The sequence below is a fragment of the Nansenia antarctica genome (genome assembly GCF_963989245.1).
Source record: "Nansenia antarctica genome assembly, chromosome: 16".
NCBI classification, from domain to species: Eukaryota; Metazoa; Chordata; class Actinopteri; order Argentiniformes; family Microstomatidae; genus Nansenia; species Nansenia antarctica.
This window is the reverse complement of record NC_137686.1, coordinates 24977482-24995541: the sequence shown is the minus strand read 5'-3', so window position 1 is coordinate 24995541 and position 18060 is coordinate 24977482. Positions and strand designations below refer to the sequence as shown.

Genomic DNA, 18060 nt, shown 5'->3' with positions numbered 1-18060 from the left:
GACCAATTTACCGTAGACGTATTATAGTATATGAGCTCTTTCCCTTCTTGTTTTAGTATTTTTTTCCTAGCACCAGGGGAGCCCCCCCTCACAAATTTCGTTGTATGGTACCTGTACTGTATTAATGACAATAAAGACCATTCATTCATTCATATGATCTATATAATGCCGTCATTCATCACCTACCTGTATGTATATCGACTGGAGGAGGTGACACCGTCGCACATGATCATAATGCGCTTATGAACATCTCAAATCCAGACGATCCGATCAACAGATGATTCCGCGGGGCCGTGAGCATTTCTGTTCTCCGGGTTTTAATGTCGGCTAATGATAAAGCTGACGCTACGATCCCCCCGCCGTAACACTTTGACCGACGCGATGTTAATATGCGAGAAGAGACGCAAGATGTGTCGCTCGGGATGTAGGTTACAGTAGCAGAGACGCGCTCTGTCCAAATGGCTCCTGTGTGTTGGCACCACGCGTCATCGGCGCCAGGCGGTGTTGTCCAATTCAGCCCCCCCCCCCTCCTCCTCTGATCTGGTCTTCCATTTGATTAGGCTCTGGACAGTGGTCAATAGTTAGTTACTAGTAGTGGTGGTGTGGTTCTGTCTGACCATGCAACTGGTATTGAACCCAATGGACCTAAAGAAACTAAAATAGCCTTGAGGGTCCATGGTCACATCAGTGTTGAGTGAACCAAATTGTGGGTGACGTCACGTGACCAAATGCAAAAATGACATCAGATGAGGACCCTTATTAGTGAGATTAAATTATAACTTTCATATAACTTCACCTCTGAAACACACATTTCTGCATCCTCAATGCAAATATCCCAGTAACAGAGTGAGGATCATCCAATAATGCCTTTTGTGAAAGCATTGAGCAATCGTTAACATTGTTTCAACCCTTCCTGTGAAACGCAGACCTTAAGACTATACAAATGCTACACCTAGTGGACAGAGATATCTTTGGCAATGTGGCCCTGCAATATCACAGGCTCCCACAGACTAAATAGCACTTACGTCAGTGTACTATTGAAAAGAGCTTCAACCCAGGCAATGACCCTGCGTAGGACATGGCTTGTCCTGATTACAGACCAACACAGTAGCTTTACCCAACATCGTTAGAATGTCAGGTTTACATAAAGTGTAGTTATAGCCCTTGCTAAAGTGCTATTGGAATGACAATGCAAGCGATGCACTCGCATCCACTCGCTCCACCTAGTCAGACATCTGAAAGGACACTGGGACACAGATGCGCACAAAGTCTCTGCTCAGCAACTTGATAAGTCTTTTATTTGCAATGCTCCGTTTCCTCTTTTCCAGTTTCCGATGCAAAAAGAAGCAGTAATTCCTTAAATAATAAAGAAAGCAAAGAAATATTTACAAAATTCCAATAAAACTAATCAATGGATCATCTAAAGCTCCTCTCTCTGCATCTGGACAAACTGCCACTTCTGTTGGAAAAAGATACATGGCATATTACATTACATCAGCAATTTCTTTTTATTATTTCCGAAAAATAAAACTGACAAACTTTTTTTTTGTGTGTGTGTTGTGTTATATATATTTACAGAACGCTCCTGAAATGTGTTTCCACTTAGAGTAGAAAAGGCTTTCGGATCATTTCTGTGTGTTTTTTATAACTACTGTTTCATCAAGTCGATTTCTGTAGGTTTTTTCAAGTTTTAATGGTGATCTTGTCATTGTTAAGAGTCCTCTACGGGCTTTCCCTCCGACGGAGCGGGGAGTCGGGAGAGAGAAACCAACCAACGGTTTGTGTAAGTACAGGAGAGGTCACAACGCACACTTCTCAGTCAGTCGAGTGTTGATTACTGGGGGTGGGAGAAGGGATGGCTTAAAGGAAGCATATAGGCCACTCCCCAGTAGTCAAGGTCAGGCCAAAACCTCACAATCCCGTCCTCCATGTTTTTCCTGTCCTTACAGGTCCCACCGTTTAGTGAACAGGACGTGGAAAAAAGGAAAAAAAGTCAACCTCCGCTCCGAAAAACCTCCATTCATCGTAGTTTTGATAAAGTCAGCAACGTACATATTTTTTGTCAAATGATGTTTCCCCCTCCCTCCTATTTTTTTTTATCATTAATACAAACACACTTCAACCATGCTGCACACTCCAATAAGAAAAAAAAAAAAAAGGAAAAAAAAAGAGTAGAAGACATAAGAGCTGTGTTCGATCGGACGTCACACACACATGGCATGATACCCCCCTCCTGGGAACATGCTACATGACACATCCCATTGTCTCTATTCTTATCGCGTGTCATATAGTATGTTGCATATATAATTTTTCGAGAACCATAAAAAGAGCAGCGTGTTGGTTTGTATTGTTTTGTTTTCTCAAGAATTCAAAAGGTTTTTTTCTTTTTTTTTCTCTTTACGCAATCACGTGGTTTTTCACACGCGTATATATCTTTTTTTCCCCTCCTTTTTTAGTTTTTTTCTGTTTTGTTTAAACAAGCAATTCCTGCTGAATCATTTTTCAGGTTTATTTCATTTCGGCGGACACTTGCCGTGACAGAAGACTGAAAGAGAGAATGGAGGAAGCGAGAGAGAAAGAGAGAAATGATTGTAATGTCATGAGTCCCTCCCTCCGAAACATTTTCTCCTCATTGAGGATCGAGTCAGTCCGCCTCTAAGGGCCTTATTAATTAGAGTCCACTTCTCTCCTCTGTCCCCTCTCTGCAGTACCCCTCCTCGCCGTCGGGGGGCGACGCCAGTTTTGGGGGGGAGGGGTGTGTGTGCGTGTCCTTTCTTATTCCTTGTCAGACTCCTCCTCGGCCTCACGGAGCCAGGTGAAGAAGGCAGTGACAGACTTCAGGGCCACGCCCTTGCCCGTCATCTCGGCGGGATCTTTGCTGGACTCCCACTTGTAGAAGGCCTCCTCCTTGATCACGTCCTCGTCGTACAGCCCGTCAAAGAACATCCGCAGGAGGTCTGAGAGAGGAGAGGAAAAACAACAGGAAAGAGATGTTCAGAAACTCATACTAGCCGATAGGAAAACACGGATCACACACAGAAAACAACAAACTATTCACTGACGAGAGAATTACAGTAACAGAGAGCTTACAGTACAAACGCCACAGTCATGTAAGCACTCTCCCAATTCTAGTCTGCCTTTAACCACACAAAGGTCAGTGTAGAGACACACACGCAGACAGACACTCCAATCCTAGTCTGCTATTAACACACAAAGGTCAGCGGGGAGATAGACAGAGAGAGACACACGCCGAGACACGCCCGATTCTAGTCTGCCGTTAAGACACAAAGGTCAGCGCAGACAACATGACACGCGTGTGTCAGTGGATGGAGAAAGACACAGACACACCAGGGTTCCCACACCTTCTGAAGCATCACATTCAAGCACTTTTCAAGGACTTTCAAGACTCAATTCCCTCAAATTCAAGGACCCAACATGGCATAGTTTGAGACAGATCTAGATGAGAATGTATATAGGAACTATCCGCTCACAGACAACAATTAAAAAGAGAGGCTTTTGAATGTAGAGGCTTGAACACTAGATCTCTACATTCTACAGTTCTCTACCACAGCACAGCAAAACAATATATTGTGAAATATGTGTAAAGTTACTGGGTTAAGTTAAGCAATACAGACTTATCTACTATAATTACGTAACATCTATTTTTGAATATATATATATTATATTTTTTAGAGAGAGAGAGAGAGATGGGAATTCAAGCACTTTCAATGACCCATGACTATTTTCAAAAACTTTTAAGTCCTTGATTTTTTTCTTCTTAAATTCACAAACTTTCAAGGATTTCAAGGACCCGTGGGAACCCTGACACACACAAACACAAACACAACTCACTGGCTGGCTGCTCCATGTGCACCATAAGGGCCTGGAGGGCGTAGAGCGCCTGCAGCTCCTTCTGCTCGTCGCTCAGGTACCTCTGCAGCAGCTTGGCCCTCTGTTTAATCTGCTCCACGTCCACCTTGTAGGGCGTCTCACCTGGAGGGAGAGAGAGAGAGAGGGATGAAAAGAGATTAGGCCTCAGATTAACAAAGCCTAATGTCAAACAACGGGGTTGTGAAAGCGATCTGACTGTGTCGACGTCGGGCGCCTGGCAGTCCGTCAGGCCCGTCAGACACTTACAGATAATGGCCGACTGGCAGACCGACGTCATCAGGGCGCGCACAAACTGGTTGGCAGCCGCCTGCTGCTCGTCCAGGTTAGCCTGCGGGGAGACCAGGGCAGAGAGTCAACACGGGGGAATTCCCAAACATACACACTCGTTGAGAAACGTCCATTTTGTTTTTGTTGTCTGCTGGCAGCTTTTGACAAGCCGCTAACGTCGCACTTAAAGCATCGTTTTCGGTTCGTTAATTAGTATTCAAGAGATTCGATATACTAGAAGACATTTATAAAGCATGCCACCATCTCTCTCTCTCACACACACACACACACACACACACACACACACACCTCGACCCAGTCCCGGATGCGCTGGTTGTTGGCCTTGTCCTGGATGAGTCTGTCCAGCTGTTTGCTGAGCTCCTCCGCGCTCAGGGCCTTCTTCTCACTGGTCTCCTCGGATACAGACTCCTCCCCCAGTGTAAACTCCATTTTCTGTGACGGGAGGAAGAAAAAAAACAAACCCACACGCACTTAGAAGCCTCTTGTAAAACAACCGCCCCTTTCAATGATGCCGTCTAGACTTTCCAGATGGCTGTCACTGATTATCCTCATGAATGATTATGACCACAAATAGATTCCCTAACCACCAGCCCCTCAAGCCCTAGAACGAATCCATAACCTAAAATTAGAATCAACGCTTGTGTTGTTGATGATACTCCCATGTTTGTCCTTTCCAACATGTCCGTCTAGTGACTAGCCCCTCTAGGATAATAGTAATAGTCGAGTAAAACAGTCAAATCGTCCCGTCCCCCCCCACTAACCTGTTCAGTCACAAACTTGTTGACGTCCTCGTCCTCAGGCAGGAAGTCTCTCCAGTTAAGCCCCGCCTCCGACCACAGGCCTCCGACCTTCTTATGGGTCTAAAAAAAGAAACATACACACCGTTTATACAAGGCATAATACAGTACCAGTGCTAACTCCATTTAGGTTCATACATCAAACAGTTACAGGAGTCTAGGAAGCTCTTTAACGGTAGACATTTTAAAACAGCCGTATAGACGACCAGACAGACCACAGAGACCACAGAGAGACCACAGAGAGACACGCACCATTCCTTTGCAGAGCAAATTGAGGATCTGTACCAACAGCACACCGGCCTTGCCCAGAGGGATCAGCGGCTTGGAGATCTCCCTAAAACACACACACACACACACAGGTCACTAAGCGGTCCCCCTTCAAAAGTCCACCTTCACTGTTCATTCAGTGGCACCGTCGATCTGAAGGTACAGCGTCAGAGAGAGTGTTTGCGGCCTACGGAGCCTGGGCCTCACCTGAAGAGCGGCCCCATGGGGATGCCTCCCTCGTGGAGCATGGGAGTGATGAGCTCGCCCAGGTACAGCCAGATGTGGGGGATGTCGATGGCCATGTCCTCAGCCACCTCCAGGATCTCGTGGAGCCTGAGGGCCACACACACAGCCAGGTTAACCTTACCACTCAACAAACACACAAACAGGCTAACCTAACCACTCATCACACACACAACCAATTTAACCTAACCACTCAACACTACCAGGTTAACATAACCACTCACCACAAACACCACCAGGTTAACCTAACTACTCACCACAACCAGATTAACCTAACCACTCATCACACTCACAACCAGGTTAACCTAACCACTCACCACACAAACACCACCAGGTTAACCTAACCACTCATCACAAACACAGCCAGGTTAACCTAACCACTCATCACACACACATCCAGGTTAACCTAACCACTCACCACACACACATCCAGGTTAACCTAACCACTCACCACACACACACAACCAGGTTAACCTAATCATTGGTCACACCCACCATCAGTGTACAAGCAGATCCTTTGTAATAATAATAACCATTATACATATATTGTATAGCACTTTTCCTGCAAACTAGCTAGGACTAGGACACACAGGCTTTTACACACACACTCGCCCTTAGACTGATGACAATCACACACGCACATCCTCAGTTTGCGGTTCTTGGACAGTATTTTGTTTATTGCTTTTCTATTTCCTCACAAAAAACAACACCCTTGCAGGACTATGTAGTACTGCTATGTGGCCAGCATTGCGTGTTACTGTCTCTTGCGTGCTTCTCTGTCTCACGCACACGCACTTACCCTTGGTAGTACTGGGGTGTGGGGAGGGTGCCAACTTTGATCAGCTGTTGGAACAGCAGGCCCAGGCGGTCCCTGGCGATGGTGCTGCGCTCCAGCGTCGACTCCAGGCCGTTCCGCACAAACACAAACAGCTGCGGGGCGCTGTTCAGCTCACCAACACACTGCAGCGCCTCCTGCAGGACGCGGGGAGGCATAGCGCAAGAATTAGGCTCATCCAATACATCTGAATTGACTGTGTGTGTGTCTGTGTGGGATTTAGGTTGTGTGTGGGTGTGTCGTCATGTCAATGATGTGGAGGTACTCCTACAGTTGTGTGTGTGTGTGTACCTTCAAGTGGTTGAGGTGGAGATACTCCTATGGTAGTGTGTGTGTGTGTGTGTGTACCTTCATGTCATTGAGGTGGAGGTACTCCTATGGTAGTGTGTGTATGTGTGTGTGTGTGTACCTTCAAGTCGTTGAGGTGGAGATACTCCTATGGTAGTGTGTGTGTGTGTGTGTGTGTGTGTGTGTGTGTGTGTACCTTCATGTCGTTGAGGTGGAGGTACTCCTCGATGATGGCGTGGGATTTCTTCTCCAGCTCGTCCTCCGTCATGGTGGGCTTGGCTGGAGCAGCGGGGGGAGGGGTGGGGGCGCTCTCACGCTTCACTGTAGACAACAACCACCATCATCATCATCATCATCACAGCTACATCAACACACAGCATACTAATACGCTCTAACTCCAATCCCCCCCCACTCATCCTAACCCCCCCCCGCCCTGTGTGTCCCCTGGACAGCAACATCTCACTCTCTCCCCCTCCGCTTTACTCTCTGGCTTCCCCTCCCCATGGTTGCTAGCCCCCCCCCCCGCCCCCCCCAATCTTTCTTTATATGGGAATCAAGATTTCGACTGTTAGGAAAAACAGGCGGATCATTTGGAACACACACCACCTAGTGACGGTGACTGATCTGAAGTTTGACAAATAAAACATCAGAAAATGACGACCTTGTCCCCCGACAACCTTGTCCCCCGTCCCCCTGTCCCCTAGTCCCCCTGCCCCCCTCGTCTCGTACCTGCAGGCTCCTTGCTGGCGGCCCTGTCTCGGCTGCCCCGGTCGCGGTCGTCGGTCATGCTGGCCACGCGGCGGACCGGCTCGCTGGATCCCCGGCCGTCTGCGCCCCGGCCGCCACGCTCCTCCGTCTCCCGGCTGAAGCTGCGCTTGGTGATGGCCGCGCGGGCGTCGCGGCTACTGTCGCGGCTGCCATCCCGGCTGCCGTCGCGGGCGCCGTCCCGGCTGCCGTCGCGGCCGCCCCCGAAGCGGTCGTAGCGGTCGCCACCGCGGTCCCGGCTGGAGCTGGACCTGAGGGGGGAGGAAGAGAGAGAGAGAGAGAGAGAGAGAGAACGTGTGAGAGAGGAAGACGGGAGTGGGGTGGGGAGATAGCGTAGGTGATGGTAGAGAGAGAGAGAGAGAGGGAGAAAGAGACAGAGCGAGAGAGAGACAGAGACAGAGAGACAGAGAGAGAGAGAGAGAGAGAGAGAGAGAGAGAGAGAGAGAGAGAGAGAGAGAGAGAAAGAAAGAGAGCAAGGCAGTGGGAAGTTCTCAGAAGAGAGGGAGGTAAGAAAGAGTGCATGCAAAGGGGTAGAGAATCGAGAGAGAGGGGTAGAGAAAGAAAAAAGAGAAGAAAAAACAAAGAGGGGGGGAAAAAAGACAGACAGACCGAGGAGAGAGAGAGAGAGACACACGGGGCCTGGTGATGGTTTGGGGGGGGCGTACCTCTGAGGTGCTCTGCGGTCTGCGTCAGCGGAGGACGGGGCCGACTGCTGGAGGGCGGAGAAGCGGTTGACGGTGCTGGTGGCTGGACGGCCAGTCTCCCCCGCTGCTGCAGGAGGAGGAAGAGAGGGAGGAGGAAGAGGAGGAGAGAAGTCACACGTCTGTACAGACACGACAAGAACACGTGGGTGTGTAGGAAGTGTGTATGTAGGACGTGTGTGTGAATACAGTGTCTCGCTGTTCACAGTAGGGGGCTTGTGTGAGAGAGAGAGAGCACGAGTGAATACATATGTGACACATTCTAGTCTTTCGGTCCTCATGTCGGCAACCAATCAAAATGTTCAGACTTAAATACGAATCACAACACAAACCCGCTAGTCAAGGTAAAATACTGCAAAGTAATGGATTCGGTGAGTAATCCCCACTGCTACCTAGTTAACTATAAACACTACTTTACATTGTTAGCAGGCTCACAAAACAAGCTGTGTTAGTTGACTAGCGATGTGTCATTGATTTTCAACAACGCGAAAATGTATTCACATTTTCGAAAGAAAAGTCTTATCATTACATCAGATCCCGACATGAGGACCAAATGATCAGACACATATACGCACATGTGTGTGTGTATGTGAGGCTTTAAAGTGTGTGTGTGTGTGTGTTTACCCGGGGGCTCTCCTCCGACGGCTGGTTTAGCCCCGGTGGTCCCTCCGCTGCTGCCCTTGCCCCAGCTGCCCCACATGCCCTTGCCCCCGGGGGCCAGCATCTGGTTCTCCAGAGCTGTCGGCTGCAGGAGGAGGACGAGAAGGTCAAAGGTTAAGGCACCGGAACCACATTAGACCCTGACTCTCTAACCCACTCATGGACTTCATGACTACATTGAAAAAACTCCTGGATGAAAGAGGTTCAACAGGGTGAACATTGGCTAGTTGGCTAAGTGGAGTTCTTCCCACCATATTTCATAAATCAAAGAGGATATTACTGAGTTGGGATTGATTTTGGACAAGGATAGTGGCACTAAACATGTATTAATTTCTCTCACTCGCTCACACACTATTCCATGCTATTCCTATTCCTCAACAAGTAAAATTTAAGACCTTTTTAGACCCTTTTTATATCTCTGAATATAGTTTTAGACCTATTCGCGACACCATATGATAGCTTTTTGTCATCTTTAAGGTGATGAAATGAGGGATTTCACTGCCATACAGACAAAAAAGGAAAGTGAAGTGGCATTTTTTGGGTTCCAGCTTGATTCATTTCCGTGTAAATAGATGGATTTTAGACTTTAAGGCTTTTTAAGACCAGCATGTATGCCTGTATGCACGACATGTAATCCCCCCCCCCACCTTGGTGATCTTGCTGAGGCGGCTGGCGTCGATGGGTCTGTTCTTGGTGGAGATGGGCACCGTGTTCCAGCCCTCGTCCTGTGGCGTGCTGCCCCGCCCACCGCCGGAGTTGTGTGGGCCCCCACGGCCCCCTCCTCTTTCTCTGTCTCTGTCGCGGTCGCGGTCTCGGTCTCCCATCCTTCCTCCTCCTCCCCCGCCTCCTCCACCGCCGCTTCCTCTGTTGAGCAGCTGCTGCTGGACCTTGATCTGGGCCTGGTGTTCCTCCTGCTCCGCGTCCTTGTGGATCTGGTCGATGGTCTTGGGGCCCTGTTCTCCACGCCGCGGCACCCAGCCACCCTGGAGGAGAGAAGAGAGAGAGAGAGAGAGAGAGAGTTAGGGTTAAGACTAGTCCTTTTAAACCCCAAAAAAGACAAGAAAAAATAATTAAAGTTGAGTACAAACTTAACTGAACGGGGACACAGTGGGGGGTGGAGGGGGGGGGAGAGAGGGATGATGGGAAAGAAAGGAGAGCGGGACGGGAGGTATAGAAACTCACCCTTCTGAGGTCCAGCACGTCCTGCAGCATGAACCGGATTCGAGACGAGGTCTTCCTCTCCTTGATGATCTTGTCAATCTGGTTGAAGTACTGATCCATACGAGGCTGTGGGGGGGGGAAGGAAGAGTCAAGAGTCTGGCCTGTAGCAACAAGAGTGTGTGTGTGTGTGTGTAGAAGTCTATATGCGCATGTCCGTGTTGTGCGTCTGTCTGTTAATTTTAATTAATTAATTTTAATTTAGAAGTCTATATGCGTGTGTCCGTGGTGTGTGTGTGTGTGTGTGTGTGTGTCTGTGTGTGTCTGCGTGTGTCTGTGTCTGCGTGTGTCTGTGTCTGCGTGTGTCTGTGTCTGCGTGTGTCTGCGCCTGCGTGTGTCTGCGCCTGCCTGCGTCTGCGTGTGTCTGCGTCTGCGTGTGTCTGCGTCTGCGTGTGTCTGCGTCGGCGTGTGTCTGCGTCGGCGTGTGTCTGCGTCGGCGTGTGTCTGCGTCGGCGTGTGTCTGCGTCTGCGTGTGTCTGCGTCTGCGTGTGTCTGCGTCTGCGTGTGTCTGCGTCTGCGTGTGTCTGCGTCTGCGTGTGTCTGCGTCTGCGTGTGTCTGCGTGTGTCTGCGTCTGCGTGTGTCTGCGTCTGCGTGTGTCTGCGTGTGTCTGCGTCTGCGTGTGTCTGCGTCTGCGTGTGTCTGTGTCTGCGTGTGTCTGTGTCTGCGTGTGTCTGTGTCTGCGTGTGTCTGTGTCTGCGTGTGTCTGTGTCTGCGTGTGTCTGTGTCTGCGTGTGTCTGTGTCTGCGTGTGTCTGTGTCTGCGTTTGTGTCTAGGTGGGGGTGGAGGGAGGGTAGATAGATAGGGGTCGGGTCAGGTCAGGGGGAGGGGCCCAGCGGCATTTAGGAGCCGGGTGGCTGTGGGGAAAAAGCTGTGTGCATGTCGGGCCTTCACAGTTTTTAGGGACCGCACCCTCCTGCCTGAGGGGAGCGGGGCGAAGAGACCGTGTCCTGGGTGTGCGGGGTCAGCCATGATCTTCCTGGCCCTCCCCAAAGCCCTACTTTTAAACAGGGCCTCAAGGGGGGGCAAAGGGCAGCCAATCACCTTCTTGTCTGCGTGTCTCTGTCTGCGTCTGTCTGTCTGTCCCTACGCCTCACCTTGGCCTTCTCAAAGTCCAGGTCCTTGCCGATGGTGGAGAACAGCCTGCAGAGACACTCCAGGGACTCCTCGTCGTGGTTCTTCAGCAGCTTCACCACACAGTCGTGCATGATGGCCTCCGTCAGCATCTTCAGCTTGAACAGCTCCCCAATGAACTTGATGTTGCCCATCGAGCGCCGGCGGGCCTGGTCCTTGGCATCGGTCAGCTCCGCCTTCAGCCGGTCGCGGTCCTCCTGGGGAGGGGGGGGAGAGAGAGAGAGAGAGAGAGAGAGAGATGGGGGGATGTGTTGAGTTATGCGATTCGACCAGTTAATCCCTACTTTTTGGGGGGAATCCAAACATTGCGAGCGTGCGGCTGTCGTCGTCGTTCTGACGTAGAGCGCAGTGCGACGCACGTACCACGTTGGCGGTTTCCATCTCCTTCTGCTTCGCCTCGAAGATGATGTCGTCGTCCTGGTCCTTCTCAAACTCCTTCTGACAGCGGTTAAGCAGCAGCTTGCGGAAGTTCACAGTGACTCCCGGCTTGTCTGTGGTGGGGACTTTGAGCTAGGGGGGAGGAGGGGAGGAGGGAAGGAAGGAAGCAAGTTTAGTATACGATGACTTTTGTTGGTGGCGACAGAGAGTCCCACAACAACCGAGTGAATGAATTCTGTACTTGGAAGGAACATACGAGGACAGTCGACGAAAAGAGAACCGAACGAAAGCAGGAAGAAAGTATGAAAGACAGAGAGACAGAAACAGGTGTAAAAAGAAGCAGAAAAATAACTTAACAAGACCGACACACACACACACACACACACACACAACAAACCCCCCCCCCCCCACGCCCACTCACCCCCATAAGGCAGCGGCACATGTTGGCGTAGGCCACCGAGAAGTTGGGCTCCGAGATGGCCTTCTCGAAGATCAGGTCGATGACGCCCTTCAGCCGCTCCTCCGTGTCGATGGTCAGGTCCGTCACCTGCTTCATCAGCTGCTGGAACATCTGCGGCGTCAGCTTGTTGAGGACGCTGCGCACGCGCTTGAACAGCTCGTCCGTCTTGGCCTGCTCGGAGTCGTCCTCTGCGGCGGGCTCGGGGGCTCCTGCGCGGGGGCCGCCGCCGCGAGCGCTGACCGCCGCCATCTTCACGCCGGGCTTCCAGGCCTTCTCCGCCTTGTTGAGCTGCACGTCCTCGCCCAGGGACATGCTGGTGATGATCTTGCGGGGCTCCTTGCGCTGGCCCTGCTGGGAGCGCCTCGGCCCGGGGGGCTGGAGTGGGAGGGGAGGAGAGGAGAGGGAGGGGAGAGGAGAGGAGAGGGAGGGGGAGGTATAGAAGGGGAACAGAGAGGGGACGGGGATGGTTGAGAGAATGAAAGAGGGGAGGAAGAGAGAGAGAGAGAGAGAGAGATGAGAGCAGAAGTAGGTAGGAGGGGGAGGGGGTGAGGGGCATGAAAGGGGGAGGAGAATATAGGAGGGGGGGGGGCAGAGAAGGAGAGAAAGAACAGGTTATGACCTCATGAAGAGGAGATAGTGGAGACGAGGCCGATGAACTCGACAAACAGTGACGCCGTCAATCATTCACAGCGCAGTGCGGTCCGGCTATTGGGAGAAACGATTACAGGAAGTGACCCCGGGCGACCTGAGAACAGCGTAGTCCATTATGCGATGATGACATTATGACAAATGCCCTAAAGCAGCTCGTCCAAACAGACGGTCGATTCATATAGCTGTGCTGCTCCGACGCTTATTTACCAGTACTGACTCATAATTGACCCCCCCCCCACACACACAAAATAGCCTCTTACCGGGCCACGTGGTCCTCCACCACCACCACCACCGCCTCCTCCTCCTCCTCCTCCTCCTCCGCCTCCGCCTCCTCCACCTCCACCTCCACCAGAGGACTGTCTCCCCCCCAGGTTGCCCATGAAGGAGGGGGTGAAGTCGGGCCCGGCGTTCATCATACGACCGGGCTCTGCGGGACGCATCGGAGTCTTGTTGGCCTAGACATAGAAGGACACAGACACACACACACCCTATTAATACTCTTCAGCACCTCAACAAAGTCATTTTGGAGGCGGCACACGCAACACAAACCGATAAGACTGCTCTTAAAGTGAACCGAAACAGAATGACAATTTCGTCTTTTTTTTTAGGTTTGTTTTTAGGCTTGAAACCATAGAGATAGAACAGTGTTCTAAACAGCCACGGGGCTAAATCTACGATTCAAAACTCTCTGGTGTCCTCTATGACATCACCGTCCGTTGGCGGCACATGGCAACCGTGAGAAGCAGTCACAGATAAGCAGTGGTATTTTCACTATTTTGATAAATTGGCAGACTTGCCCTGGTACTTTGTTGAGCGTATCACCCGCTTCTTGACTCTGCGACTACAACAATGGCCGTACGGCATTTTGAGAGACTGTGACTTTAAACGTTGAAATTCCCTGGCTTTTCCCCCCCCTTTACACATATGTAATAAAAAAGCCTATTAGTCCTCCTGTCCAGGAGGGGGCGGTGTGTGGCGTGTCTGTTACCTTATCCAGCACCACGTCGCTGATGAGAGGCAGACCCTCGGGCTTGCTCATGCTGGCGCTGATGAACTGGAAGCCCAGGAGGAATTCCCGGTCATACCTCTTCTTGTCCTCTGGGTCAATGGGCTTCCAATTTTCTGGAATAAGGGGGTGGGGGGGCAGAGAGTGTGTTAGTCAGGGTTCCTATACGTTTCAACAAGTCAGATTTAAGACCTTTTAAAGACCTCTTTGGATATAATTTTAGGCCTATTCACGGCACCATATGATTGCTTTTTGTCATCCTCAAGGTGATGAAATTAGGGATTTCACTGCCTCACCTCCTTTGTACTGGTACTTGGCGTCCCCAGGTTTGGGTTTGGGTGTGTCGGCGTTCTGCTTGTCCTCCTTCTCCTCCCACGTCTCGTCGGGGGCGTCGGCGGGGGGGGCAGCGGGCGCCGCCGCAGGGAGAGGCTCGGCCTGAGTGGACGAGGGCTCGGGGGCGGGCTTGGCCTCGGCCGCCTGCTCCTGTACGGACGACAAACAGAGAGATGAGGACGGGACGACACGTTTAAGTGTCTGTGTGTGTGACTGACTGGGGGTACCAGTGTGCAATGCTTTACTTCTAGTATTCTAGTATCTAGTCAGGAAGTACCATTCAGTCTGATATGTTTCCAAGGAAGGATTGGGATACTACTGCTACAGGGATGGACCAGGTAAAATGATAGGGGACGATTTTACAGCAACTTTTTTCTAGACCGACACACGCGCACGCGCGCACACACACACACACACACACACACACACACACACACACACCTCTTTGAAGGCATCCAGGAGGTCTCCGATGGCCTCCTTCTTGTTCAGCTCCTTCATGTTCCTCTTCTTCTTTGGCACAGACACAGCAGCTGCAGAGGGATTCAATCAAACTCAGTCAGACTTAAAAGAAACAACAACAACAACAACAAAAAACACCGGATTCTAAGATAATTCAAAAGCCCTGTGGTGAAACACAACACAGATAAAAGGCCTTATTTGAATATATTCAAAACAGGCACCCTTCCCTTCCCTAGCTAATTGTAGCGAGATCTGACTTGGTTGGCTTGGCATATTCCCTACTTCCTTCCTGGTAGTAACCGCTGATCTGATGGAAATGACGGTTCAAAAATATGGAATGTGAAGTTGAGGTCGAGGTCTGTGCATGTGTTTAAAAGACGTTGCCAGAACACGTGAACGTATGACGGTTTTTTGTATTGATTTTGGATTCGTGTCTGATGTTTTTGTATTCTCTCAAAAAAACGCTTTGTAACCATGAGACTTTGGTCTCAATGGCTTCCCCTGGTGATTAAAGGTTAAATACAAAATAAATAAAGGGATGAGTCATAAAGGGATGAGTCAAAGCTACCTTCCCCCAGACATTGCTCTCAACAAGCGACGCATTTCAGATCAGTGACTCAGATCAGGAAGGGAAGGGGCGTCGTTCCAAGTCCACAGCCAGACTCCACCCTACCTTGCATAGTGGTTTCCTCCGAAGGGCCGCTGGAGGGAGGGGGTGCGTCGTCCTCCTTCTCTTCCTCCTCCTCCTCCTCCTGCTTCTGCTGCTCCTCCTCCTCCTCTTTCTTCTCCTCCTGGGCCGGCGTTGCAACGGCGGCGACAGGGGCGGTTTCCTGAGGTCGAGGGGTGTCGAGGGGCTCGGAGATGGGCGACTCGTCCTCGCACTCCGCCTCCTCCTCGGGCATCTCCTCGGACAGCTCCTCAGGGTCCTGAGGGAGGCCGTTGGACAGAGGGGGCTCGGCCGTCTGAGCCGCTACGACGGGCTCCGGCTCGACTTCGGCGGGGGGGGCGGAGGCCTGGGGCGGGGGGGGAGCGGCCACCTCCTTCACGGCGGGGGCTGCGGCGGCTGGCTTCTCCACGGGGCCGTCGACGGTGTCGGGAACGGCTGCTGGCGCCTCTACCTTCTCAGGCACCGGAGGGCTGACCTCTTTGCTGACCACGGGGGTCACGGGGGTCAAGGGGCGCGGGACTACAGCCACGGGCTCCACCACTGCCGGGGCGGGGGTGGGGGCTGCCTTTGGGGTGGGGGCTGCCTTTGGGGTCGGGGCTGCCGTTGGGGCGGGGGCTACCTTTGGGGCAGGGGCGGCCGTTGGGGCGACCACCACTGGTACCACCACTGGTGCCACCACCACCTCAGGTACCACCACTGGTGCCGCCACCACCTCAGGTACCACCACCGCCTCTGGCTTGCTGACTACGGCAGGCTCTTCCTTTTCTACCTTCACCTCTTCTTTTTCCTCCTTTTTCACCTCCTTTTTCTCCTCCTCCTCTTTTTTCTTCACCACCACCGGGGCGGCGGGAGGAGGGGGCGGGGGCTCAGCTGTTGCCGGGGCGACCGTAGGCTCCTCCTCCTGAATGGAGAGGGCCTCCATGGCGGCGGCGGCGGGCGCTGCTGAGGTCACAGCGGGGGTCAACTTGGCGTCCACCGTGTCGCTGACCTGAGCGGGGGCCGGCGGCTCCTCTGTGGGGGGAGGGGAGGTGGGGGCAGCCGGGGGGGAGGGGGAGCGAGACTGGGGCTGGTCTTCCCCGGGCGGGATGGGCACCTCAGCCGGAGGGACGGCTGGTGCTGATTGGGCGGCCTGCTCGGTAGGCGGGGCCGACTGGCTGTCGTCCATGTCCTGCGGGGCCTCGGGCGCGGGCTCGGGGGCCGCGGGCGCAGGGGGCGGGGTTTCCGCTGTGGGAGCGGGGGCTGCGGTTTCTGTGTTTTCATCTGTGCGTCGCGACGAGACAGACAAGAGACAACAATTAGACTGAGAACAGGCTAGGATTAAACACTTTTACGTAGTGGAAATCAACGAGAAAAGCTTGATTTGAACAGTTCGGGTTAGTAATAGTCATTATATTGAAAATAAAATTAATTAATTAATAAAACCACACCAGAAAAAGGGACTGACCTGTTCTCGTCACCATGACGGGCTGTGCAACTTCTCCATTGGTCTGGGCAGGGGGACTTCCCTCCTCTGACATGGCCTTACAAAAGCACAACACAGAGAGAGCAAGGTCAGAACCGGTTTTGTAAAAGAACCTCAACTTCTTTTTCCCTTCTTTCTTTTAATCCTGTCACACTGCCAAATTGAACACCGCTCGTTCAAAAGCCGGGTCAATTTGGAGGCGGCACACGCAACCCAAACCGATAAGACTGCTCTTAAAGTGAACCAAAACAGAATGTCAATTTCGTCTTTTTTTTTAAGTTTGTCTTTAGGCTTGAAACCATAGAGATAGAACAGTGTTCTAAACAGCCACAAGGTTCTAAATCTATGACTCAAAACAGTCTGGTTTCCCCTATGACATCACCGTCCGTTGACGGCACATGGCAGCCGTGAGAACCCTGTGTGCTGCTTCTTCAAGGTCGTCTTTTGTTGCTTTGATGATGTCCTTCCCTCTGCATGTGAGACTGGAATTCTTATACCCCCCCTGCTGATGGTACTATATAACTAACTATACATCCATCTTACAAAATTACCAAGATCTCGAATGCGCATTAGGTCCAGATACACAGTGCGGCCGTAAGGACTGTTCATGACCGCGTGATGGCGCGGGGGGAGGGGCTTACCTGCGGCGGAGTTGGTGTGGAGGTGGACCTTCCTCCCGACATGATCTCCTCTGTGATGTCACGCCCACCCTGGTTAGGGTCTCGTATTCTGATCTGTGAGGGGGGAGAGTAGACAGTTGGATTCATCGATGTCGTCAGAACGCCAAACTGGCCGCTGTGTATCCGCTAACCCCCTCTCTTCCGTCTACCGGGCCGATATGAGATATCGTCAAATATCATGAGGCCGAGAGCATAACGTGATCCTGTTCTCTTACAGAAGATACGGCTGTAGAAGTGCTCAAAACTACAGATACATGCAGAACTACAAGTGCCGTGTCGTGCTGTTTTTGCCAAACAAAGCACATTTCGCGGCGAAAACAATGTCTTCGTTTTACCATGTTTGTCCATTTAAACACCAGTCATACACTTTCCTTACTTGGACGAGCACAATGTCGTATATTGTGACTATATATATTGTGACATACTCTAAAGTATATGGTGAATAAGAATATATATATCACCCAACCATATTATTATTATAATCATCATCATATTAGAGATTCCATTCAAAACATGGTGTGGAACATAACGTTTTGTCTATTCTATGCTACTGTCGACCTCAGTGGGGGTCATAACCTTTGACCTTGGTGTGCCACCGTACCGGTTTGCGCTCCCTCTTGGGCGGGCCCTGTGGTTGGGCGGGCGGTGGCTGAGGGGGCGGAGCTTGCTGCTGTTGCTGGGCGGGACTGATCATGACGGGCGTGGGCTGGACCGTGGGCGTGTACTGGGGCTGTGCCGGGTAGTACGCACCTGCTGTAGGTTAGGAGAGAGAGGGGGAGGGGGGGGAGAAGGACCTTTCAAATACACTGGAGAGAGGTCTGAGGTCAGGAGGTAGTTCATTGAACTTCTGTTCCAAGCCGAAAAATCCCCATCCATTTT

At 51.5% G+C, this 18060-nt stretch overlaps 1 protein-coding gene across 1 annotated transcript in view; it reads right to left on the bottom strand.

Annotated features, from left to right (window-relative positions):
* Positions 1-2321: 2321 nt before the first annotated feature.
* eif4g1a (eukaryotic translation initiation factor 4 gamma, 1a) overlaps positions 2322-18060 on the bottom strand; it is a 30858-nt gene continuing 15119 nt past the window's right edge. The window contains exons 7-31 of the mRNA XM_080546718.1: positions 17783-17934; positions 17143-17235; positions 16484-16559; positions 15046-16299; positions 14355-14443; positions 13877-14063; positions 13563-13696; positions 12918-13029; positions 11885-12303; positions 11449-11595; positions 11049-11282; positions 9918-10022; positions 9383-9718; positions 8700-8820; positions 8040-8145; positions 7339-7625; positions 6806-6930; positions 6286-6458; positions 5451-5576; positions 5229-5310; positions 4941-5039; positions 4468-4611; positions 4138-4219; positions 3853-3993; positions 2322-2957 (exon numbers count right to left, since the gene is read on the bottom strand). Coding sequence (XP_080402844.1) covers positions 2776-2957; positions 3853-3993; positions 4138-4219; positions 4468-4611; positions 4941-5039; positions 5229-5310; positions 5451-5576; positions 6286-6458; positions 6806-6930; positions 7339-7625; positions 8040-8145; positions 8700-8820; positions 9383-9718; positions 9918-10022; positions 11049-11282; positions 11449-11595; positions 11885-12303; positions 12918-13029; positions 13563-13696; positions 13877-14063; positions 14355-14443; positions 15046-16299; positions 16484-16559; positions 17143-17235; positions 17783-17934 — 5006 coding nt within the window. The 3' untranslated portion in view covers positions 2322-2775. The remainder of the gene's footprint in view (positions 2958-3852; positions 3994-4137; positions 4220-4467; positions 4612-4940; positions 5040-5228; positions 5311-5450; positions 5577-6285; positions 6459-6805; positions 6931-7338; positions 7626-8039; positions 8146-8699; positions 8821-9382; positions 9719-9917; positions 10023-11048; positions 11283-11448; positions 11596-11884; positions 12304-12917; positions 13030-13562; positions 13697-13876; positions 14064-14354; positions 14444-15045; positions 16300-16483; positions 16560-17142; positions 17236-17782; positions 17935-18060) is intronic.